This window comes from Poromitra crassiceps, assembly GCF_964638095.1.
Source record: "Poromitra crassiceps genome assembly, chromosome: 30".
Classification (NCBI taxonomy): Eukaryota; Metazoa; Chordata; class Actinopteri; order Beryciformes; family Melamphaidae; genus Poromitra; species Poromitra crassiceps.
In genome coordinates, this window is record NC_139652.1 from 9457509 (window position 1) to 9484297 (window position 26789).

Genomic DNA, 26789 nt, shown 5'->3' on the forward strand with positions numbered 1-26789 from the left:
TAAGATTTTGCTGTTAGATGTTTTATTACAGAAAGTGTATGAAACCATGGCCAAAATAGTTATAGAATGTATCACTATGGAATTATAGTGGAAAAAATAATTATTCCCCTTCTTTTTGCTGGGGACCCCCTCGGGCTGGAAACCAATCAAGGACTCCTGGGGATCCCCGGGCCCCACTTTGAGAACCACTGTTTTAAATGGCAACTTCACTGTGCTCTGATTTTGAAACAAATTAAAATATAAAATATCTATTTACTGCAAACAAACAAGCAAAAATGGTAAAGTGGAGGGGGGCCCAGTCACTCCCTGTGCACAGAGCCCATGATTTCCTAGCTACGACCCTGCCCACGTTTTTATTTATCACCGCATCAACGAGGATGCGTCGAACTGTAAACCAGACGGAAAGAAAACGTGACGTTGTGCTCGTTCACAACAAGTATTAAAGAAAGTGTATTATTAATCGGGAACAACAACAGAGCACGCCGTCAAGTCCAGCATATAGTTTCCACTGGGTCATTGATTTGGTGCAATGCGAACACTTAAATCGTTCACTGTAATGCTGTCAGATAGATAGGCGGGAGCAGCAACCTCCCACTCCTCTATTGCTATAACAACCACAGGGCGGTCGGTGTGACTCAATGGCACACAGCAGCCTCGGATGCGACTGACTTCCAAGTAGGCACTAGGCACCCTTCAACTGCTGCGAGTAGTCCGACCTCACCTCACCTATCGCCCGCCACTGATTCTCCTGCATCCGGGGGGGGAAGTCTTCTTCTGTGTTTCCCCCATCACAGAACACTGAATAGCGGGGAAGCTCGGGATCCGCTACGTCAAACAGATTAGTCAAATAACCTCTCTCGGGGGTAGGAGGACATACCTCCCCTCCTCTCCTTGGCTTGTCTGGCTGGTAATACATGGGGCTGAGGAAGCAAGATAGTCTGCGCTGAAATAGCCAGGAAATCCTTGGCGAAATACAGAAGTGCGCTACTTTTTTTTTGTTGTCTGGGTGAGACGCCTGTTATACTAGTGAGCTCCAGCTCTCCGATCACGTCTGTTCTCCTCTCCTCTCTCCCGGTGCGAAATGGCGAGAGAAAACGGCGAGTCCAGCAGCGACGGATCTTGGAAAAAGCACGTCGATGATATCAAGAAGATATTTGACTTCAAGGAAGTCCTTGGGACGTGAGTATAACAAGATCATGTAGCGCTGCCTGCCACACGACACAGGCTCTAGAATAGAAACTTTGTAACCAGTTGTGCCTTGATCATTAGCGTCAGTCAGACAACAATGACACATTGTGTCCGTTAGAAACGGAAATGAATGCCGACTGACAGCTGTTGAATATTTTTCTTGAATCAAGTCAAGAGATGATCTCGACGACGATCGCAACAGACAGACGGGGCCTTTTGAAGTTACTGCATGAGAAAACAGAAATGTTGACATAAATGGGACCGTCATTAGCTAGTTAATTATGTAAGTCATTGCTTATTGGTGCGTGTGTGTGTTAAGCGTAGCCTATACGCGTGGTGTGTCCCTCATTATATCACACTTGATTGATAAAACAACTGTATTTTTTCCCCCTTCCCAGATATGAGTGTTGAAACATGTAGACCTATAGCTATGTGTAGGCAGCCATTTACCTGGCTGGGGTCGTTTTCTACAAAATGTAATGACAAAACAACGCCAGCAGGGCCTATTTTGCATACACAAATCATGAGGTAAACTTGGGCCCTCCCAAATTAACGCAATAACGAGCCATCTGTGATGTCTTCATGTATTTCTCAACCACATCTCAAGCTTGCTTTTAAAATAGCAACGCCTTTTGCTGCTATTGTAAACACTCGTTCATCAAACACTTGAATGGCTTCAGCTGGGAAAACAAACCTTGCTGGCTTTATGGATTCATGTGAACCAGGCAGTGCCACAAATAATTTAGTTGTTCACACAACAAACACACTTGAGAACTAGGTTGAGGCTGCGGTTTCATTTTTGGCTTGTTCATGATGTGCAGTTTGGCCCCTTAATGTTTCACAAGTTATTCTCTTAAGCGCCTTGGACCACAGAGCGGACGAATTCCAGAGTTTATTTTAGCCCGCTCTTAGTGCTGCTTGAGTTAATGCCTTTCCTTCATAAGTTATGGAGCAGCCGGGGGAGGCTAAGTGCTCACATTGAAGGGCAAATTCCCCAAATGACTCCCAACTTCTAAGGGAATTTGGTCAAGGTGCCGTTCATGCGTACTTGAGGGAAACAAGAATCCGACGGCCTTGAGATAAAGTAGATTTCTGTGTGTTGAGAGGCAATCTGTCAAACGATTGATCGTATCGGGTCATTTTCCTGGTGTGTGTCTGCCCCGAAGGCGAGGCCCGAAGCCAGCTCCCTCTCTCTCCCTCTCCCCTGACTCGACTGAGAGGAATTTGATGTGGTGATGTTTATATTGTTGGGGGGAGGCCTGTGTGGAGGAGGGAGTCTCCCTGGGGAAATATGGTTTTTAGCCTGGGAAATTGGTGTCAAGCTAAACGGGGAAAACAACCCTGTGGTCACCACGGTCTGCAATAAACATGGACGCTGGTCTCTCCATTCATAAATGTTAACATAGACCAGGCCGGCTGTCGGGATTGCTGATGGGTTTTGCTGCCGTCAGATTATGCAAAACTCACGTGTGCCTCCCCTCTCAGTGACCCCATCATAACGAGTATATTACTCTGGGATGACTATTAACAAGGCGCCTCTGTCTCTACACCTGTGCGTCTGTGTTCCTTCCATTTTGTGTGTGTGTGTGTGTGTGTGTGTGTGTGTGTAACCTCCTTGATTCTGTTGTCGGGGGAACAAGTTGTGTCCTCTTGGCATCCTTCAGGCCGGCCTAGTTGTGCTGCTGACCCTGTTGAATGGGCAGTTGAGCGTGACCGCACAGCCTGACGCGTTGTACCCCCCCGAAGAACAGCGTCATAGCATTCTCCCAGATCTCACCGGCACACTCGGCACTTCAGCTGTCATCAACAGTCAGACGATCTGATTTCCCACAAGGCTTTCACTTATCGGTGAATGAGCCGCTGACTTTCTGTCCAAACAACGGTCAGGTCGGAGGAGCGCACGGCCTCGACGTCGTCCACACACCTAAAGGACCGGTTTGTGACTGCTCATCCTGATCTTCTATGGTGCAGCGTGTACTTGTCCTTATTACGTTTGAAGTAAGTCCCAGAAGGCGCTCCTGTACGTGTCTTCTTCAGGGAGTGCCTTGGTGTGCAAGCAGGGGGGGGGGCCACAACGAGAAGCTAGGAAAGCTACGGCCCTCCACAGCTTTGTCTGAAGATTAAGAAATAGGCTGATCTAGGAAGGAGAGTTGGACAGAGGAAGAGAGAGACTTAGATTATCTCCTCTTCCTCCGCCCCCTTTTCAATGTTAAGTTCCTCCTCAGGATTCCCCATCGATGTCCAATAGGGAGCATCCCCTCGTGTGGCTTCCTCTTGGCAACCAAAACTTGTATCAACTCAGTCACGGTTTCCCACATCATAATCGCCAATTGATCGCCTCTAACGATAGCAGCTATGACTGTAAGGCCATGTTCACATTACAGGCAAATCCGATTTGCTGCTAAAGTCATTAATCATCATTATCTTGATTGGTTTCCCAAATCTGATTTGGGAGTGTGTCCGCACTGCCGCAAATCTGATTCGGGCAAGTGTTCAAGTCGGATCTGTGTGTCCAGCTCCAGACCTCCGTATGTGGTTTGGGACAAGTGACACAAATCAGACATGGAGCGTCCAGACTCATAAAACCAATCTGGATAGAATCATTAATAATAGGTCATTAAAGTTCACAAATCAGATTTGGCCTCCTATTCTGAACATGGACTAAATGAGTCTGTGATATTTTGGCTTTGTGAAGAAAGCAGGATGCCATTTTACATGCAAAACAAATTGTGCAATCAAATAAAGGTTATATAAGAGAGACAAATGAAATGATGGCCGCCACCGGTGGTAAGTCTCTCTGTGAAGGTTATGATTGAGTGGATTTGATGGCTCAATCGGAGTGTGGGAATAGGAAGGAAGCCTGCAGCAGTGCCTGTAGCGGTTTGGCCATTCTTCTTCTTCCCTCTGTCATGCGCTAGCTGTTGTGAGTTAATGAGATCTGCGCCACCGAAGCCAGTCCACCTACATGACTGCCACTTGCCTCTGGGCTAATTTCAGAGCCTTAAGCTGCTCATACTCCGAGGGACCAAATGAAGTCACCTCACCACAAAGCACCTTCATAGATCCCCAAAGGGAAGCGATCTAGATGGAGATCATGAGAGTCGCTGCTCACAACGGGGAAGGTGACATGTCTAGCTGGAGATACCTGTCGCACCGACATACTTCACTCACTTGGAAAATACTTTGAAGTAGGGGTGCACCGATCGATCGGCAAGCAATCTGTATCGGCCGATTTTGACCTCAAATATGCGATCGGCTGATTGCCGATATTTTTTTATATTATTATTATTATTATTATTTTTTTTTTAAATAAAAAAAAGCCCTATCACTAATCAGGCTTTCCAACGATATAAAATACAATGCCAATTGGTATTATTAAAGGGGAGAAATAATCGACCTAAAATAACGTTTCCAAACTTTTTTTGAGGAGTTTATATCGGTGATCGGTGATCGGTTGGGCAGATATTTCCCATAGGCGATCAGCGATCGGTGGCAAAAAACGTGATCGGTGCACCCCTACTTGAAGGCTTCAGAGATTTCATTTATTTAAATGCAGTGGTATTGGTGGACGTTTAAAAAAAAAATCCACTTTCCCAAAAATGATCTTTCTCTGTTGCGCTCCTGCTAGTGCTTTGTCATGTTTTCCAGATTTCTATCCTACTATTCACCAATATGTAGAAGAGACAGTCTGGCTTGAGAGACTTAACAGGAAGTGTAAACACAATCGGAAGTTCTGATTGTGTTTACACTTCCTGTGACTCATAAACCTAGTCTGACTCATATGCGAGTCAAACTAGGTTTGACCAGGTGAGTCAGACTAGTTTGAGCAGGTAAAACAGCCGGCGTTTTGAACAGGAAGTCGTCACAAAATGGGTCAAGTGGGCGGGGCTACATAAGGTGAATAGAATGAGGGAAACTGTCTGTCACCATCCATTTATCTCCCCAGCAGGTTGGCCAGTCAATCAGAAACTGCACATGGGTATTGTTGAGCATTGGCACAGGCAGGGACTGACCAAGCTGACTTTTCCATTTTCCCAAACGTTGTTCTTGGCAAGTCTACGTGACGTCGTTGTGCACGCATCCCCGGGTATGGACTAGTTAACTGTTGATGCTTTTGATGGATTTCTCTTTAGTGGAGAAGCGTGATTGGCTGTTAGCTTGGTTTCCACTGCAGGGCAGAAGATGGCTAAACTATAGCTTCCTCATCTCTGTGATTCCATTTTCATCTCATTGGCAAAAAAGTTGATACCACCTTATTTTTGAATGCCCCACTGTAAAAAATAATTGTGGGAACAAGGTCCGGTTTAACGTGACTCATTGTTGCAGCTTGCAACAATGAGTCATGCAGGCTTCTTCTGCAGCCTAGTACTCGGCTGCAGACCCGAAATATAAACCGGAAGCTGGAGTCCGTTATAAAAGTTATAAATATAGTCACGTTATAAACAACTAACCAACACTGCGGGTCCGTATGGAAACAGTGTTACTCGAAATGTTTAAAAGTTAAATCAATTTGGTCATTCAGTGGCATTTTACTGCCATGTAAAGTAACTATTACGCTAGCCGTTAGCATTAGCCACAGTAGCCGACTACCCACAATGCATTACATTATCCCAGCACCCGAACGACACGGCTGTAGAGCAGAATGGCTCTGCTGTAAAATCCTCATAGACGTTTTTTTTGTCAAGTTAAAACAGTGTAAAAAATTACCCCGGAAGCGGAAGAAGCACCCATCAGGCATCATGGCAGCTAGAAATAAGGTGGATAAGTTATAAGCTGAAAGTTGATGTATGAATTTAAGCAGCAGGGGTTTCACATGTGGTGTTGTTAAGGTGACCCTGGCTCTTGAACGACAAAAGCCTTACCTGTCCCCGATGTGGAAAAGTCAGTGTTGCCTCAGCTGTGCATTGATCATTTCCTCTAAGCCAGCCTGCAGAGGGGCGAGTTGGGTCCTTGAACGCAGCCCGAGTGTTCTCTGAAATGGCAGCTAGGCAACTGGGATGATGGAAGCACTCAGAAGTCACGGTCTAGTGTCTAGCTACCTCCCAAATACCACTCTGGAGCTACACGCACTGGCAATGTGCCCTGCTAATGGCAGGAGGTACTTTGTCCTGAAAACTGCTAACTACACTGATGATGGAGTGTCAAATATTCCCCAAGATAATGTCGGTTGCATGCATAGACATTTCACGAGTGTCGTGTCCCCTTCAGGGCCTCTCCGGGAGTTCAAGTGTGGCAGACGACGACACTGTATCTGTGCAAAGGAAGGCGGTAATCGCCTTTATCCAAAATAAATCTGCTTCACCTCTGAGATCTCTGGCTTAGCCGTGTCTTCAGACAGATCTTTTGCCAAACCTGTCGTCTCGGGAGTGTTTCACACTTTTATTTATTTATTTTGTTGTTTATGAGTGGCGTTAGCCTCTTATCAGGCTGCCAAACTGACCCTCCAGGAAAGATCGGAGTGATTGCTTTCTCCATTTAATCAACACACGGTCTGACGAACCTTCCAGGAAACGTGCCTCAGGTCCCACACGCTGTGAAGGCCCAACTCTGCTCCTCGGGAGACGGAGTCCTGCTGGCTTTCATTCATAGCATTATAACAGGGACTCAATTAGACCTGCCAGGCCAGATGCAAGCAATTAACTACATGGTGGGAGGGAAAAGCAGGCGCACTACTCTGCATTCATGAAGGAACCGCTGCGTTAAGGCAACACATTGATGACTTTCACCATCATGAAGGTGCTGTACAACAATACTAGGAAAGCCGTGTCTTTTTGCACCCATCTAGCAGCCGGAAATGAAACTAATACTATTCTTGTATCGCATTTGAGTGCACAGTAGGGAAGCCTCTTCCTCTGCTCCATTGTGAGGTCTTCAAAAAGGTGTTGTACATTGTGTATACATATCAATTTCCCTAGCTTCCTTCCGAAAGCAAAGGTAATATCAGCTGCCATCTTTCTATTTAAGAGTTGCCGTTGCACAGGTTCGCCCCCCCCGAACCCCCCCCCCCCCTCGTGTTACCTCCGGCTTGGTCAGACGTCCATACATGCACGATTGGCTGTGTCTGTGGGTGGGAAGCCGGATTGAGGGTATGTGTCCTGGTCGCTGCACTAGCGCCTCCTCTGGGCGGAAGGGAACTGGTGGTAATAGCGTGATCCTCCCACGTGCTACGTCCTGCCGTTGAAGCTTCCCGCTGTCAGGTGAAAAGAAGTGGCATGCGCATGTGTCGGAGGAAGCACGGTGCTAGTCTACGGCTCTCCCCACATCGGCAGAGGGGGTGGAGCAGCGGCCGGGGGAAATTGGCCAAGTGTAATTGGGGAGATAAATGGAGGGAAAATCAGAAGGAAAAAAAGAGTTGTCGTTGCACTCCACTGAAAGGTGACTTGTTTAGTGATGGCTTTTCACTGGCACAAGCTCCACCTGGATGATCAAATTCCGACTTTTCCATCCCAGATGTTGCGTAACGCGCTGCTCTAATGCGTCTTGCGCAAGATGCGTCAGTGCGATTACTCAGCAGCACCATACAAGCGCAGGCGGTGAATGTCAATAAGCCAGCCTCTGTCCCCGACAAACACGCAATTCCATCAAAAGTGCTCAGCATTTACATAATTGCGTGGGACGGCGAAGCTAAGCCAGGTCACTCTGCCTGACAAGTTTTGCCGATGGCGTCTTGGTACAGGAGGACGAGCTCTGCATCCGCAGCATCAGCATCAGCATCAGCATCAGCCTCCAGGGCTTCACAGAGAACGCAGCCCCCGTTTCACATGAGTCAGCCAGTCTGGCTGTCTTGTAACAGGGTGCGGTGGTGGGTGTCAGACTGTCACAGGCTGCCATCTACGAGCTGTGAAGAGGGATCTCCGTTGCTCTGCAAATAACTTACACTTCAAGTAGTATTATTACGTTTTTGGGGGCGTCCGGGTAGTGTAGCGGTAGATTCCCTGCCTATACCAACACGAGGGTCGCAGGTTCGTGCGCGCCCCCGTGTTACCTCCGGCTTGGTCGGGCGTCCATACAGGCACGATTGGCTGTGTCTGCGGGTGGGAAGCCGGATTAGGGGTATGTGATCTGTTTGCTGCACTATTGCCTCCTCTGGTCGGTCGGGGCGCCTGTTTTGGGGCGGAAGGGAACTGGTGGGAATAGCGTGATCCTCCCCACGTGCTACGTCCTGTCGGTGAAGCTCCCCGCTGTCGGGTGAAAAGAAGCGACTGGCAAACTGCGCATGTGTCAGAGGAAGCATGGTGCTAGTCTACGGCTCTCCCCAGATCGGCAGAGGGTGGAGCAGCGACCGGGGCAGCAGAGGGAAATTGGCCAAGTACAATTGGGGAGAAAATGGCGGGGGGGGAAATCAGAAAAAAGCCGTGTATTATTACGTTTTTATTACGTTGGCAATATTGTCACAAGTGAGGCCGCAGAGTGCACCATGTGACACTGCAGAGGGCACCATGTGACACTGCAGAGTGCACCATGTGACACTGCAGAGTACACTGGGTCAGAACAGAATTTCTTTGCAGCCAAACAATCATGTCATCGACGTAATGGATTTGGAAGTTTTAATCAAGGCTCCAGTTCAGATGCAGCTTCTCTCATCCCTTAATGCTGCTCCAGCTCACACCTAGGATTATTCTAGGGGGCAAAGTAGATGCACCTGTTAGTCACACAGGCAGGTTTTTGAGCTATACATGAGTGTAGATGTACTGTACGTTTGTATGCTTTTGCGCAGGGCTGGGCGATATGGTTGAAATCAATATCATGATAATAATACCCCCCCCCCCCCCCCCCGGTATCGATCTATATCACGATATGGCTCATGTATGCAAAATCTTATTAAATCCAGTTGGTCAAGTTACGGTAGGTGTGATGTCAAACAAAATAGAGATATTCAAATCATATTCCTTAAAAAAAAATCTTGTTTAATTTTGGTTTTGAGTCAAATCTGCTTGTTATCAATTTAGACCGCAGAGTTGTGTGTCACGATATCCCAAAATCACCATATCATCAGGATGATTCCACTGAAAGACGATAGGGGATAATATTGAATCATCGGCCAGCCCTATTTTTGCATAGACATTATGTGGGTGGCGGCAGCACCATATGCGTGCCTATAGCTCGAGATTGCATGTGAATTATGAATTCATGAGATGGATGCGATTGGAGCCTGCACCTGTCATGGTTGATGCGCTCACAGTGCGAAGGAAGTCACCAGTGTTTGAGTCTCTTATGTTGTCATTGTCAGGAACAGGAAGTAATGCTGCTAATTCTGTCTCAACCCTCTCAGCACGTGTCGAGGTGGGGGACAGAAAGGTGCCGCTGCGCTGCTCTAACCACCCTGTCAGCGAGCGCACACGTTTCCTGTGGTTTGAATCATTTTGTGCACGAAGCGCGCTTCATAAAGACACGCACGGCAGTCGTTTCACAGATGCAGTGCGGTGCGGCGCGGCGGTGGAGGGATTTGGTACTTCGCCTAATGTCCACACACAGCTGCGGAAATTGGTTGCATGCGCTGAATAGAAATGATGCTCGTTTTCCTCGCACCATCGAGCGCACTAAAGAAGATAGTGTTGTAACAGGCTAGAGTGACGCCAGGCTGTAGTGCCCCCACTACCTCACTTACACAAGCCCTGTAGTGCCCCCACTACCTCACTTACACAAGCCCTGTAGTGCCCCCACTACCTCACTTACACAAGCCCTGTAGTGCCCCCACTACCTCACTTACACAAGCCCTGTAGTGCCCCCACTACCTCACTTACACAAGCCCTGTAGTGCCCCCACTACCTCACTTACACAAGCCCTGTAGTGCCCCCACTACCTCACTTACACAAGCCCTGTAGTGCCTCCACTCCCTCACTTACACAAGCCCTGTAGTGCCCCCAGTCCCTCACTTACACAAGCCCTGTAGTGCCCCCACTACCTCACTTACACAAGCCCTGTAGTGCCCCCACTCCCTCACTTACACAAGCCCTGTAGTGCCCCCACTACCTCACTTACACAAGCCCTGTAGTGCCCCCACTACCTCACTTACACAAGCCCTGTAGTGCCCCCACTACCTCACTTACACAAGCCCTGTAGTGCCCCCACTACCTCACTTACACAAGCCCTGTAGTGCCCCCACTACCTCACTTACACAAGCCCTGTAGTGCCCCCACTCCCTCACTTACACAAGCCCTGTAGTGCCCCCACTACCTCACTTACACAAGCCCTGTAGTGCCCCCACTCCCTCTTACACAAGCCCTGTAGTGCCCCCACTACCTCACTTACACAAGTCCTGTAGTGCCCCCACTCCCTCTTACACAAGCCCTGTAGTGCCCCCACTCCCTCACTTACACAAGCCCTGTAGTGCCCCCACTCCCTCACTTACACAAGCCCTGTAGTGCCCCCACTACCTCACTTACACAAGCCCTGTCGTGCCCCCAGTCCCTCACTTACACAAGCCCTGTAGTGCCCCCACTCCCTCACTTACACAAGCCCTGTAGTGCCCCCACTACCTCACTTACACAAGCCCTGTAGTGCCCCCACTCCCTCACTTACACAAGCCCTGTAGTGCCCCCACTACCTCACTTACACAAGCCCTGTAGTGCCCCCACTACCTCACTTACACAAGCCCTGTAGTGCCCCCACTACCTCACTTACACAAGCCCTGTAGTGCCCCCACTCCCTCACTTACACAAGCCCTGTAGTGCCCCCACTACCTCACTTACACAAGCCCTGTAGTGCCCTCACTACCTCACTTACACAAGCCCTGTAGTGCCCCCACTACCTCACTTACACAAGCCCTGTAGTGCCCCCACTACCTCACTTACACAAGCCCTGTAGTGCCCCCACTACCTCACTTACACAAGCCCTGTAGTGCCCCCACTACCTCACTTACACAAGCCCTGTAGTGCCCCCACTACCTCACTTACACAAGCCCTGTAGTGCCCCCACTACCTCACTTACACAAGCCCTGTAGTGCCCCCACTCCCTCACTTACACAAGCCCTGTAGTGCCCCCACTACCTCACTTACACAAGCCCTGTAGTGCCCCCACTCCCTCACTTACACAAGCCCTGTAGTGCCCCCACTACCTCACTTACACAAGCCCTGTAGTGCCCCCACTACCTCACTTACACAAGCCCTGTAGTGCCCCCACTACCTCACTTACACAAGCCCTGTAGTGCCCCCACTACCTCACTTACACAAGCCCTGTAGTGCCCCCACTCCCTCACTTACACAAGCCCTGTAGTGCCCCCAGTACCTCACTTACACAAGCCCTGTAGTGCCCCCACTCCCTCACTTACACAAGCCCTGTAGTGCCCCCACTACCTCACTTACACAAGCCCTGTAGTGCCCCCACTACCTCACTTACACAAGCCCTGTAGTGCCCCCACTACCTCACTTACACAAGCCCTGTAGTGCCCCCACTACCTCACTTACACAAGCCCTGTAGTGCCTCCACTACCTCACTTACACAAGCCCTGTAGTGCCCCCACTACCTCACTTACACAAGCCCTGTAGTGCCCCCACTCCCTCACTTACACAAGCCCTGTAGTGCCCCCACTACCTCACTTACACAAGCCCTGTAGTGCCCCCACTACCTCACTTACACAAGCCCTGTAGTGCCCCCACTACCTCACTTACACAAGCCCTGTAGTGCCCCCACTACCTCACTTACACAAGCCCTGTAGTGCCCCCACTACCTCACTTACACAAGCCCTGTAGTGCCCCCACTACCTCACTTACACAAGCCCTGTAGTGCCCCCACTCCCTCACTTACACAAGCCCTGTAGTGCCCCCACTACCTCACTTACACAAGCCCTGTAGTGCCCCCACTCCCTCACTTACACAAGCCCTGTAGTGCCCCCACTACCTCACTTACACAAGCCCTGTAGTGCCCCCACTACCTCACTTACACAAGCCCTGTAGTGCCCCCACTACCTCACTTACACAAGCCCTGTAGTGCCCCCACTACCTCACTTACACAAGCCCTGTAGTGCCCCCACTCCCTCACTTACACAAGCCCTGTAGTGCCCCCACTACCTCACTTACACAAGCCCTGTAGTGCCCCCACTCCCTCTTACACAAGCCCTGTAGTGCCCCCACTACCTCACTTACACAAGTCCTGTAGTGCCCCCACTCCCTCTTACACAAGCCCTGTAGTGCCCCCACACTCCCTCTTACACAAGCCCTGTAGTGCCCCCACTCCCTCACTTACACAAGCCCTGTAGTGCCCCCACTACCTCACTTACACAAGCCCTGTAGTGCCCCCACTACCTCACTTACACAAGCCCTGTAGTGCCCCCACTACCTCACTTACACAAGCCCTGTAGTGCCCCCACTACCTCACTTACACAAGCCCTGTCGTGCCCCCAGTCCCTCACTTACACAAGCCCTGTAGTGCCCCCACTCCCTCACTTACACAAGCCCTGTAGTGCCCCCACTACCTCACTTACACAAGCCCTGTAGTGCCCCCACTCCCTCACTTACACAAGCCCTGTAGTGCCCCCACTACCTCACTTACACAAGCCCTGTAGTGCCTCCACTACCTCACTTACACAAGCCCTGTAGTGCCCCCACTCCCTCACTTACACAAGCCCTGTAGTGCCCCCACTCCCTCACTTACACAAGCCCTGTAGTGCCTCCACTACCTCACTTACACAAGCCCTGTAGTGCCCCCACTACCTCACTTACACAAGCCCTGTAGTGCCCCCACTACCTCACTTACACAAGCCCTGTAGTGCCCCCACTACCTCACTTACACAAGCCCTGTAGTGCCCCCACTACCTCACTTACACAAGCCCTGTAGTGCCTCCACTACCTCACTTACACAAGCCCTGTAGTGCCCCCACTACCTCACTTACACAAGCCCTGTAGTGCCCCCACTACCTCACTTACACAAGCCCTGTAGTGCCCCCACTCCCTCACTTACACAAGCCCTGTAGTGCCCCCACTACCTCACTTACACAAGCCCTGTAGTGCCCCCACTACCTCACTTACACAAGCCCTGTAGTGCCCTCACTACCTCACTTACACAAGCCCTGTAGTGCCCCCACTCCCTCACTTACACAAGCCCTTGGATTTGGATATTGCCTAGGGGTGCACCGATCACGTTTTTTGCCACCGATCACCGATTGCCGATCGCCTATGGGAAATATCTGCCCAACCGATCATCGACCGATCACCGATTACCGATCACCGTCGATCACCGATATATAAACTCCTCAAAGAAAGTTTGGAAACCTTATTTTAGTTTAGTTTAGTTGATTATTTCTCCCCTTTAATAATACCAATTGGCATTGTATTTTATATCGTTGGAAAGCCTGATTAGTGATAGGGCTTTTTTTTATTAATAAAAAAATAAAATAAAATAATAATAATGTAAAGAAATATCGGCAATCAGCCAAAATATCGGCAATCAGCCGATCGCATATTTGAGGTCAAAATCGGCCGATACAGATTGCTTGCCGATCGATCGGTGCACCCCTAATATTGCCCCATACATATCATGCGTCAGAATGGGGTCCGCTCCAAGCCTACTCAGTTCTGTTTGTTCACTCCAAGCCTACTCAGTTCTGTTTGTTCACTCCAAGCCTACTCAGTTCTGTTTGTTCGCAGCCGAGTGCGTTCCACTTCCACCCCATGGCACCTGGGGCCCGGCTCTGCGACCAGGTAGTGCGTTTGTCCTGCGTCTGTTTGTATGCCTGGTCCCTCCCCCCCTGTGGACTGCAGGGAGGGGGATTAGCGTGGATTTGATGACCACGGGGGGACTTAGTGGCCTGAGCGCCGCTGAGTTTAGAGCCCTGCTGGGAGGAACTGATTACACGCCAACAACATAATAGACCCTTCTACCTTAGCCTTCTCGCCTTTTTCTTTAAGAGTGTAGAGGTGAATCTCACTTCACGTGTGTGTGTACGTGCGTTTCTCCGTGACCCCAACTTTGTGCGACTGATGATGACGTTCGAGAAGCCACTCGGTTTGAGTTTTAAAGGGATAGTCCACATTTTTTCAAGTCTAGCCCTATTTGCTACTTACTAATGATGGTGTCGATTGGTAGAGTTCTTTCTCAGGACAATCCGTGCTGATTCTCATAGTAGCTCCGGAAAGCTGGGGAAAAACAAATGCATGGTCAATGTGGTCACGCTCCTCCTGTATGTACAAGCTGACTGAGGCTCACTAAAATGTCATCCATAGTGCAAACAAGTCATTTTCAGTGAGCTTCAGTCAGCTGGTACATTTACCTTGCATTCGTTTTTGCCCAACTTTCCAGGGCTACTATGAGAATCAGCATGGATTGTGCTGAGAAAGAACTCTACCAATCGACATCATCATTGTTAACTACCAATCGACATCATCATGTTAAGTAGCAAATATGGGCTAGACTTTAAAAAAAAAAAGGACTATCCCTTTAAAAAGCAGAAGAGAAAAAGGTAATATGCAGAAGAAAGAAACGATGTAAAATCACGGAGGTGGCTTAAAATGTACCAGGGCATATTGGTGAAAATATGAAATGAGGTCAGGACGGACGGGCGCGTGTGTGTGTTTGTGATCCAGGATTAGCCCCAGTCTTTTAGATCATTATTTGTTTTGGTCAAGTGGTCAAGGTGAACCTGGACCATTGCACCATCCAATCTCTGCCTGTGATCTTCACCACAAGCCCCTGCCTGGGAGGGTTTGAAGGGGGAAGAGCCCTGTGCAGGTGTGGAGGGCGAAAACGAGAAGGAAAAAGCCAGCATCACGTTGCCCGCTCTCAAAGAGATGTATGAAGGCAGACCGAATGTGGTATCATAGCAACAGATACAGATTGCTTTGAGTAAATATTCCCTTAATTCCCTATTTGTCTTTTTTTTCCAAGGCTTTCATGTATAGAGACAGATGGCCGAGGAAGACACGCCATCGGCCCTCCTGAATGGCTGTTTTTGAGAGGTTTTAAAAGTGTTTGCCGTCGTGCTATTGGCTGCGCACAAGTGCACACACGCACCAACCGTGAGCCAACACAGACGGCTGCTGCTCAGACTCAGGGACTTAGCTGCTTCTCAGTCAATATTCACAATATGCTGTTTGTGTACTTTGGCCTGTCTGCCACTGAGTGCGCCCCATCGCATAGGTTTTCTGTGTCAATATTGCCTGAGGTCATGTAAAGCTGACTAACGTGTATCTCTCTCTCTCCCCCCCTTCTCTGCCCATCTCTCTCTCTCTCTGCCCATCTCTCTCTCTCTCTGCCCATCTCTCTCTCTCTCTCTCTGCCCATCTCTCTCTCTCTCTGCCCATCTCTCTCTCTCTCTCCCCTCTCTCCCCCCCTTCTCTGCCCATCTCTCTCTCTCTCTGCCCATCTCTCTCTCCCTCCCTCTCTCTCTCTCCCTCCCTCTCTCTCCCTCCCTCTCTCTCTCTCTCTCTCCCCCTCTCTGCCCATCTCTCTCTCTCTCTGCCCATCTCTCTCTCTCTCTCTCTCTGCCCATCTCTCTCTCCCTCCCTCTCTCTCTCTCTCTCCCTCCCTCTCTCTCTCTCTCTCTCTCCCCCTCTCTGCCCATCTCTCTCTCTCTGCCCATCTCTCTCTCCCTCCCTCTCTCTCCCTCTCTCTCCCTCCCTCTCTCTCTCTCTCTCTCTCTGCCCATCTCTCTCTCTGCCCATCTCTCTCTCCCTCCCTCTCTCTCTCTCTCTCCCCTTCTCTGCCCATCTCTCTCTCCCTCTCTGTCTCTCCCCCTCTCTGCCCATCTCTCACTTCCTCTCTCTCTCTCCCCCTCTCTGCCCATCTCTCTCTCGCCCTCTCTCTCTCTCCCCCTCTCTGCCCATCTCTCTCTCCCCCTCTCTCTCTCCCCCCCTTTCTGCCCATCTCTCTCTCCCTCTTTCTCTCTCTGCCCATCTCTCTCCCCCTCTCTCTTTCCCTCTCTCTCGCTCTCTCTCCCCCTCTCTGCCCATCTCTCTCCCCCTCTCTCTCTCTCCCCCTCTCCCCCTTTCTGCCCATCTCTCTCTCTCTCTTTCTCTCTCTGCCCATCTCTCTCCCCCTCTCTCTCTCCCTCTCTCTCGCTCTCTCTCCCCCTCTCTGCCCATCTCTCTCCCCCTCTCTCTCTCTCCCCCTCTCCCCCTTTCTGCCCATCTCTCTCTCTCTCCCCCTTTCTGCCCATCTCTCTCTCCCTCTCTCTCGCTCTCTCTCTCGCTCTCTCTCCCCCTCTCTGCCCATCTCTCTCTCCCTCTCTCTCGCTCTCTCTCTCTCTCTCTCTCTCTCTCCCCGTCTGCCCATCTCTCTCTCCCTCTCTCTCGCTCTCTCTCTCTCTCTCCCCGTCTGCCCATCTCTCTCTCCCTCTTTCTCTCTCTGCCCATCTCTCTCTCTCTCCCCCTCTCTGCCCATCTCTCTCTCCCTCTATCTCTCTCTGCCCATCTCTCTCTCTCTCTCTCTCCCCCTCTCTGCCCATCTCTCTCGCTGGCTCTCTCCCTCTCTGCCCATCTCTCTCTCTCTCTCTCTCTCTCTCTCTCTCTCTCTCTCTCTCTCTCTCTCTCTCTCCTTCTCTTTGTGTGTTTCACCAGTGGCGCATTTTCCGAAGTGGTGATGGCCCGGGAGAAGGCCACCGGGAAGATGGTGGCAATAAAGTGCATCCCTAAGAAAGCGCTGAAGGGGAAGGAGACCAGCATTGAGAACGAAATCGCCGTTCTTAGGAAGTAGGTGCACTTTAAAACCTGATGGCCACCTCGCCGCATCCAGCTTGTGTCTCTCTCTCTCTTCCTCTTTGGCCGGCCTGGCACTCATCCACCCGCCTGAGTAATGGCTTGGAATTGGGATGCCAATGCAGCACAGTTTATTTAACGGTCACTGCCGAGCCAAAGTGACTTCCTTGTCCAATCCCATCTATGCACCCAATTTTTGTCTTAACACTCACTTGCACACGCACACACGCACCCGCACACACACACACATGCACACACACATACGCACATGCACACACACACACCACACACACAAGACAGATTGTGTTGACACCGGGTGACACTCCTCTAGAGCCTGATGGGTAATTCCCCTGAGAGGCTGAGTTATCAGTCACTCTTGACGAGAGCGGGCCAGTTGTTTGGGCGTAGTTGCCTGGTTACAGTTGCTATCCTTTGACTCCAGTTTGCCCTCTCTCTCTTTCTCTCTTTTTTTGCTTCTTATTTTCTTTGCGTTTACCTTTAACCCGGCCATACGGTTGCCTGGACACCAGTGTTGGGGGTAACTCATTACAAAAGTAACATATTACATGTAATATATTACTTTTAGCAGTAACTCAGTAATATAACTGATTACTTATAGGATTTCAGTAATATTATACCAGTTACTTTGTCAAGTAACTCAAGTTACAAATTGAGTTATATTTTATTAAAGCACATATTTAAAAAAGATACAATCATTTCCTAATCAAACTGTGTTTTTATGCAAATAACCACTATAGATGACAATAACAAAGGAAAAGAATAACATTTAGAATTTTGGATTGTTTACACTGACTTCAAGGTGGTTGAAATTATTTTTCGGGATGTTCCGGGGCGGCGATGTCATTCTGCTGCTGCTGTTGTTTTGGTGAAAGTAATGCAAAAGTAGTGTAATAAGTAACGAGTTACTCTACACAGACACTAATTTTGTAAAGTAATATATTACTTTCAAATGAAAGTAACTAGTAATATGTAGTATATTACATTTTGAAAGTAACTTGCCCAACACTGCTGGACACAGACTCTCCCAGCGCTTTGATTGATTCTATATTATTTTCTTCGGGCGCTCGCTGACGGCGGTTGCCGCTTCTTCGCGGCCCGCGGGTCACTGATTAGCATCGTCCACGAATCCCACCGCTCTCCGTCACGCACAGGAAGCGCTCTCCGTCACGCACAGGAAGCGCTCTCCGTCACGCACAGGAAGCGCTCTCCGTCACGCACAGGAAGCGCTCTCTGTCACCCACAGGAAGCGCGCTCCGTCACGCACAGGAAGCGCTCTCCGTCACGCACAGGAAGCGCTCTCCGTCACGCACAGGAATCGCTCTCCGTCACGCACAGGAAGCGCTCTCCGTCACGCACAGGAAGCGCTCTCTGTCACCCACAGGAAGCGCTCTCCGTCACGCACAGGAATCGCTCTCCGTCACGCACAGGAAGCGCTCTCCGTCACGCACAGGAAGCGCTCTCCGTCACGCACAGGAATCGCTCTCCGTCACGCACAGGAAGCGCTCTCTGTCACCCACAGGAAGCGCTCTCCGTCACGCACAGGAATCGCTCTCCGTCACGCACAGGAAGCGCTCTCCGTCACGCACAGGAAGCGCTCTCCGTCACGCACAGGAATCGCTCTCCGTCACGCACAGGAAGCGCTCTCTGTCACGCACAGGAAGCGCTCTCCGTCCCGATTTGTGCCCAGCATACAGTTTATGCCAGGCTCATTTTGAGGATTGTGAACACGGACGCACACGCACACACACACACACACACACACACACACACACACACACACACACACACACACACACACACACACACACACACACAGAGGTAGACACGCGCTTTTTCAGGAACTGAAAAACACTTTTCAGGAAGCAACTTTTCATGGGCAAGGGCTTCATTTCAACAAAAGAATGGGATAATTGCACCCGGACTGTGCTGAAATGAACCGAGGTTGACACTCAGGGACTGAATTGAATTTTCCGTTCTCCCTCCCAGGATCAAACATGAGAATATCGTGGCTCTGGAGGACATCTACGAGAGCTCAAACCACCTGTACCTCATAATGCAGCTGTAAGTACATCAACCGCATTGACTCATCCCCCTTGCCGTCCATTTTGGCTGTTCATTTTGATCGTGTGTTGTGTTTTTATTTTGCTTGAATAAGCATCCCACAGTGTCCTTGAGGCATCGTTGCCCTCGCTGTGTAGATGTCTCTCTCAGTAGGAGTGAATGCCAGCACAGTGTTGTCTAAAAGGTGTACGTGTCAGTGTTTTAACAGTGCTGTTTTGCAGACAGCGTGTGCTCTAGAGATGGACTAAAAGCTTTACTGAAAAATGTGTTTTAGATTTCTGTTGATTTTCCATAAATATGTGCTGTCAGGGTGTCTGGAGGTGAGCTGTTTGACCGTATCGTGGAGAAGGGCTTCTACACGGAGATGGATGCCAGCAGACTCATCCGCCAGGTCCTGGATGCGGTCAACTATCTCCACGCCATGGGCATAGTACACCGAGACCTGAAGGTATCACACACACACATGGAGTTTGACCAAGTGTGGACCAGTGACATCACTGGTCCACACTTTAACACTCAATAACTGTCAAATTAAATGACAGACTTCAAAACCGTTTACAGTTTTCTGATATACTACTGATGTTCTAATGATACAAAGCTGGTTGAAAATGGGCGGAGTGTTCCTTTAATATTCACAATCACTCACTCAGTCAGTCAGAAATCCATGAGACCACATGTGATTGTGAACACACGCTCACCTTCACCCTCGTCCTCACTGACGTCCACGCTGCTTCCTGGTTCCTTCTGTGTTCTAGCCAGAGAACCTGCTGTATTTCAACCCCCACGATGAATCCAAGATCATGATCAGTGACTTTGGCCTGTCCAAGATGGAGGGAACAGGTGATGTGATGGCCACCGCCTGCGGGACTCCAGGATACGTGGGTGAGTCTGAGCTCTGGCTTTGGTGGACAGTTACCGCCATAATGAGATGCACTTGACCTAATCTAATCTTCCGTTAGCCTTTGGCTAACCTTAACCAGTTGCCACAGGCAACCCTTCCATGACCAGAGTAATGAGCAAACGGCTCTTTTCCGGTTCAAAATACAACATTCACACATCTTGTCTGTAGCCTTTGTGTCATGGCGATCTTAGCTGCCCTAAAGCTGCTCCCAGTGTTTCACTCAATCAATACCAGTTTGTCTCACCATTTGTTTGTAATAATCCCGTTTTCCCAGCTCCCGAGGTTTTAGCTCAGAAGCCCTACAGCAAAGCTGTGGACTGCTGGTCTATTGGGGTCATCGCTTATATTCTGTGAGTGCTCAATTTTCAATGAAAATAACTTTTTATTTTATTTTATTTTATTTTTGAATAGGTGTTGTCTATCGATTCAATGCTGCTGAACCACTGATGCAGGATCATAAGCGTAGTCTGAGGGATGCCCACAATGTAATCCTACTGTTCCCATTTTACAACCCCCCGAAAAGCTTTCAGTGGAAAGTGTTGCACGAAGCTGCCAAACTAATTAAGTTAAGTGGTGACGCTCGTTAGTGAGGAGAAAATCCCCAGTCTCGTTATCCCGTTCGTTAGGTGTGAAGACTTTGAAGGTAATCAAGTGGAAGAGTTTCTGATGCCCTCACAGATGAGAGCTGTGCGTGGAATCTTCTTTTCCAATCAACATCACAAGTCGTGTCCACACAGCTGGGCGTTTGTTCATAAATAGCTGTGGATTTATGGCAACAGATTTGCAAAGGGCATGTGCGTTGTTTCGAACATCAGCCTGATAACAGCACTCGCACTGACTGTTGTTGTGTCATCGTATGTCTCCTTAGGCTGTGCGGCTACCCTCCTTTCTACGACGAGAATGACTCAAAGCTCTTTGAGCAGATTCTCAAGGCAGACTATGAGTTTGACGCACCGTATTGGGATGACATATCAGACTCTGGTGAGCTATATCTTATGTAATGGTGTGTGCATGTGTGTGTGTGTGTGTGTGTGTGTGTGTGTGTGTGTGTGTGTGTGTGTGTGTGTGTGTGTGTGTGTGTGTGTGTGTGTGTGTGTGTGTGTGTGTGTGTGTGTTGCTTGTGTGCAAACACATTCACGTCCTGCACACTGTGTTGTTTGCAAATATAGTCTGCAATACTTGGCTCTGTGGCAGCGTCTGGAAGATGTTCTCAATTTTCTTGACCTTTTACATTCCCTCCATAGCCAAAGACTTCATCAGCTGCCTCATGGAGAAGGACCCGGAGAAGAGGTTCACATGTGACCAGTCCCTGCAGCACCCCTGGTGAGAAACTAGCCGCCGCCCACCACACCGAGCCCCCAACCAGCCAATCACAGTGAAGCACACGTGTTGGCCAGCCAATCACAGTGACGCACACACATGTTGGCGTGACAAAACAGCAGGATGACGCAGATTGGCGCGGCTGACGCATTTGTCATGTTGAGCAGCATGTCCTCCCACTGTCATCTGTCGCCATGGCGCCAAGCCCCCCGAACCCAGCGCCGCTCTGCACCCAGCGCCGCTCTGCACCGCCGGCCCTGAGAGGGAAATCTGCGGAATAAATGGCTCCCAATTAGTGGCTGGCGTCCTGAAGGGTCCTTGGGAGAATGTCGAGGCTTTAATGAACAAATGTAGCTGCTTGCACAGCGGTGTCAAGGCTGCACAGCGGTGTCGAGGCCGAGCATTTTGAGGAGGAAAAATACACGAGGGTCCATCAGCAGAAACTGCAAAATGACAGCACAAGTTTTGTCATTTATTTTCATTTTCATGAACATTGGCGATTTGTTTAGTGAGAATTTGCAGTACGCCGTCGACAACATTTCGATGCGCTGTGGGCTCATTGACTGTAAAAAGATTATTTTATTTAATATATCTCTAAATCTTTTGACAATTCAAATATCTGGCTGATTTGTTTGTGGAGGACAGTGGAGGACAGATGCAGGTTAACAAGTCTGGTGTCTATTGAGCAAAAAATGTGGGAGAAGAAGAGAGTGATGGACTTCCTAATTCCTGCCGGGTCGAAGCATCTGAACGTGTCTGCTCACTTGGGCGTACATTTTGGTGAAAGTCGCAAAACCGTCGCACGTACGACACGATTTGTCACGATTTTGACCTGAAATTTAACCGAGATTTTGAACCTTCTGCAGTGGCTGTAGTGCTACCATCGTGACTAATAGTCCACAATGCCAGTTGAGGAAGTTTGGCGTAGGATCTGACCTATGTGCAATGTTTAGTTTATTTCCATGCATGGGAAGGCAGACTTCCTCGTAGGAAGAAGCAGAATAATAATAACATTGGTAAATACAAGAGGGACCGGCAGCAGAGCAGAGCTACCCGGCCCCTAATTAGTATGTCTTCCCAGGCCTGAGCAGGAGCTAACGAGAGGGAGCGTATGTGGGTTGCTGTCTCCGGCTGAGGGGGCCAATATGAATAGGTCTGTTTGCCGGTAATGGGCCATTCGGGTCCTGGGCAGGTGGTCTATCTGATACTAATGTGGTTTGTGACACTGGCAACAGGTGTCATAGCAGTGAGAAATGGCTTTCATTGGGGAAAGCATCAGACCAGCAGAGCTTTTATTTTATTTTTATTCAAATCTATTTATTTATATATTTACTAGGCATCTCGCGCGCTGCGTGCGCTCGACTCCTGGGCTCGCCCGCCCTGGAGCTCGCCGAGCTGGCCCTGCAGCTCGCATAATGCAGCTTGCCCGCTGCGCGGTTTAGCAATTGCTAAACTTTGCATCACTGATGAGATCACTCACTGATGAAATCACAATGATGTCACAATGTCTATGATATGACATCATCAGTGCCTATGACTTAATCAGTGATGTCATAAGAGGATTTGCTCTATGACATCATTATGACATCATTAAATGTCCTGCGCCAGTCAGATGGAGTCACTTTAACAGGAAAATAGTGTGATGATGATGTTGATTCCCAAGGTAGTAAGATGCAAATATAAATTGGTTTGTTTAATGAAGCATCATGTTCCATATGCTAATCATTGTCCACATTATCTAAACGGACTTGACTTTAATTTTCAGGATTGCTGGGGACACCGCTCTCTGCAAGAACATCCACGAATCTGTCAGTCGACAGATGCGGAAAAACTTTGCCAAAAGCAAATGGCGGGTGAGCACAGGAGACATCGTCAGCATCTTTGAACAAAAACGATGACATTTGAGTCCTTTTCTTCTTCTTCTCTACATTTGCATATTCTCACTCTTCTCCTGTCTTCTGTCACAGCAAGCCTTTAATGCCACGGCGGTGATCCGCCACATGAGGCGCCTGCAGCTGGGCAACAGCTTCGGAAGCAGCGTTCACGGCGCCAACGCCCAGAGCCGCGCTCCAGCCAAGAGCCAGTCTGTGGACTGCGCCCCCCTCTCCCCCCAGGACTGTGAGTGACACTTCAGCATCTCTCTGCACAGCCTCAGCCTGTCCACATGTTTGAGCCACAGTCAACTGAGCTCTGTTCAGTTTATCCCCCCTCTCTCCATTAAGCTGATTTGCGATCGATCGTTTAAAAGCTCTATTGATACATCATTTTCAATTAATTCTTATCAATTAAATGCTGTTAGGGTGTATCTGGTGTCGTTTAATTTAACAGAACGATGCAATGCATAGTATGCATCCTTTGTTGCATTGCTTTATTTGATGGTTATTGTTTGCAGTCTTATATGTTTATTGCATTGTGTCGTTATTTTAACAATGTCTTCTTTTAGCTTTTTTATTGAATCATAATGTAGCATTTAATCAAGCTAGCACTTTATATATTGTTGTATTAATATTAGACTCAGCTCTCAGTCTTAATCCGTTTCACTACTGTAAGTTTCATTACTATTTAAATCTTTTCATAACGTTAGGTGGTGCTGTTGGAAGCCTTGCATCGGAGAACCAATCATGAGCGTTGTGGGCGGGCCTGCTTTCTAGGAGCAGTGACGCTCATGCAGAACCGGTGCTGTCGCGTTTGCGGAGAAACATATTAATCACTTAGAAACAAACATAACCTGTTAATAGGACGTGTTTCATCCGGCCCCGGCGGCTAGAGGTCTTTCCCCCAGCGATAAGCCCGACTCCCGAGGCTAACGTTACAGAGCCTGCTGATGACTCACAGTAGCAAGCGGACCACTTCCGGGTAGGAAAAATTATTGTAAAATAAACAACAGGTATAAACTCTCTTTGCAGCACATCAGTGTCTTGCTCTATATTGGAACTATGAAACATTGCATTGCCGCTACCAAATCAAATTCTAATAATATATGTAGGCGTGTCTGCTGCCGGGCCGTTCTCGCCGGGCTCTGAACCAGATTTGGAACAGTAAATTCCCAGACGTTTGGTGGTTAGGTGGCGCTGTTGGCGTCGCTCACCAAACATTTGACATAGATTGCTTTTTCTACTAAAGCGATGCCAATACAATTCGTTGATATCCTGCTTCTCCCACAGGTCCCGGGATAGCCACGTTGCCCTCTGCTGTTCCAGTCTACAGCCAGGAGTCCAACACGTCCTCGGCTGCGCTGGACGACCCGTCGGCGGTGGTGGTGGCGGACGCGTCCCGACCACCGCGCCCCTCCACTGTCACGGTCATCCACACGGGGACTAAATGACGCCAGGTGCCGCGGGAGGTCAGCTGGGAGACAACGGAGCTTTGAGATCGGGATGAAACCCATCCCAGGCCTCAACGTCGTCGTCGCCCAGTCTGACCATCCCGCCCCGCTCCCATCTGCACCCACGGCCGCTGCCCTGCTCGTGCATCTGGGAGGAACTTGAGGAGCGTTTGGACCCTGGCTCCATTTCCCCACAGCTCAACACGGCACACCACCGCGGTGCTCCCCTTCCTACTGTTAACACACAGACCTGGAAGTGTGGAGGGGGGGAAGAGAGCCTCACTGTCTCCTAACCCAACGGTTGTCATTACAGAAGCCATGTCGCCCTGGAACATGGCTGTCTTGTCAGTGGAAAAGGAGCTGGTCTGGGACATGCCACACGAAGGGAAATCTGTCTTTATGTCTTTATTGAAGCTGCTGTACGTTTTGACTGTGAGCGTCTGTCTGGCGACAGGACGCTCCACTGTTATGCCTTGTGTGAATATTCTGCCTGGAACTGTTGAGTGGAGTAACGTTACGCGAGTGAAATATGAGCTTCACGCTACAGTAAATAATTGCGACTCCATCATCTGCACTCTGAATTCCTAGTTGTTTTGACAGCTTTCGTTAATTTGCTGTGGTAAATTGCTACAATGGTTCACACAGGGTCATAATTAATGACAGTGTGGCACACGTGTCATTTCTTTGCTTTAAGGTATCGAGACATAAAACAAAACTCCATGCAGAAACCATGTGCTTTAGTAGTGTGTGTGTGTGTGTGTGTGTGTGTGTGTGTGTGTGAGCGCTGCGAGAAGGGCAATTTTGATGGTCAGTGCGTTGTACTAATGAACTTACTGAAATGTATTGGATTATTTATTTTCATACAACATATTATGATGACCTTTGTAAGAATACCACTTACAGAAACGTGTATTAGACTGAATTATAAAACTCAAAAAGATGTCGCGTCGACCGACACACATTATGTTATAGTTGTCGCTTTATACTTGCCGTTTTTATTTGATGAATTTGACTTACTTTGATGTTACTGTGAAGTCCTCCTTGACCACAGGAGGGCGACCATGTGTGCTGGCTTTTGTGACCGCTTCTCAGGGATGTGCTTTCTAACCAAACCCCAATTAGAGTGACCATGACGCTGGTCTTTGGTGCGACGATGGTGACGTACTTTATGAAGAAAGAAAAAAGCCCAAATCCTGCATGTTATTCTAATGTGCCATTGGGAGTTTGATGAAGGATTTATTTAAAAGAAAAACATTGTACATTGCAGCTAGTATTGAAAGGATTGTTTCCCCTTAAATTTATTGATAAAAAATTGATCACAATTTTTTTTTTTTTTTATTGATGATGCATTCTAGATTTGTGCTGAAGAAAAGCGTAATATCACTGTAGTGTCATTTCACATGCATAGTTAAGATTGAAAATGACAACCCAAATGAATGCAAACTCGGTCTCGATAACGGTTGCGTCCGTGACAGAATCGCCAGCTCAGTAGTGTACAGTTCAATAGCTATAATATCATGCTCTGCTTCCGTTCATGAAGTGGCTGGTCTCCCAACAGCTCACACTGTGTGTAATCACTGTGCTTTCATACCAGCCCGTCGAATTTAGCAGCAAGATGCTGTTTGTCTATCTCCCTCTCTCCCAAGGCTTTTAGCCGCTCGCGCAGAGAAGGGAGGAATCCGTCCTTGAATTCTCTGTATTTTCTGTGATACCTCTATTTAATGTCAAACGGTCCCACATGGACGAAACAAGAGTACTTAACTCCACAAGAACATGCCCACTATTGAGGGTTGTGCCACCTTGACTTATCTAACTTGTTGTAGTGAATATCAACTTGGAGGGTGAGCCTCTGTTTACTGTAAATACAAATCTCAATAACTGCATTTGCTTTGGTCACGAGTGTTTATTGTTGTCCCTTCCCTATATTCTGTCTCCCAAAACATCAAAAACAAAGTAAAAGTATAAAGCATTATTGCATTTTGAAAAGCACCTCCGTATGCATATATTACATATTGTTGCAGACATGTACTTGGGAGTAAAAGGTATTTCTGTATTGTGAAGAAACATGTATGCTTGCTTCTTTGACATGGAGTAAATGTCAAACCAGTCCAAATGCAAAACAATACTCGGCAGCAGAGGTTATTGTTGTAGGTTACACATTGCTTATAGTAAATATTGCTGCAGAATATAGACATATTCAAATAGATTTTTTTTTTGGACATGCAACTGAACTTATTGGAGGCTTGCCAAAAAGTCTATCACAAGTGAGTAGGATATAAAGCAGACATATTGCACTTGTTTATAAAATAAAACTGTCATGCTCAAATATGAAACATTTGACAAA

The 26789-nt window shown here is 48.6% G+C and overlaps 1 protein-coding gene across 1 annotated transcript; it reads left to right on the forward strand.

Annotated features, from left to right (window-relative positions):
- Window positions 1-785: 785 nt before the first annotated feature.
- Window positions 786-26333, forward strand: camk1db (calcium/calmodulin-dependent protein kinase 1Db). Its single transcript, XM_083663329.1, has 11 exons — window positions 786-1179; window positions 16680-16811; window positions 18825-18899; window positions 19209-19347; window positions 19655-19781; window positions 20075-20150; window positions 20669-20781; window positions 21045-21123; window positions 22886-22973; window positions 23088-23238; window positions 24285-26333. Exons 1-11 carry the CDS (start codon window positions 1082-1084, stop codon window positions 24443-24445), a joined length of 1239 nt encoding a protein of 412 aa, XP_083519455.1. The 5' UTR covers window positions 786-1081; the 3' UTR covers window positions 24446-26333.
- The last annotated feature ends 456 nt before the right edge of the window (window positions 26334-26789 follow it).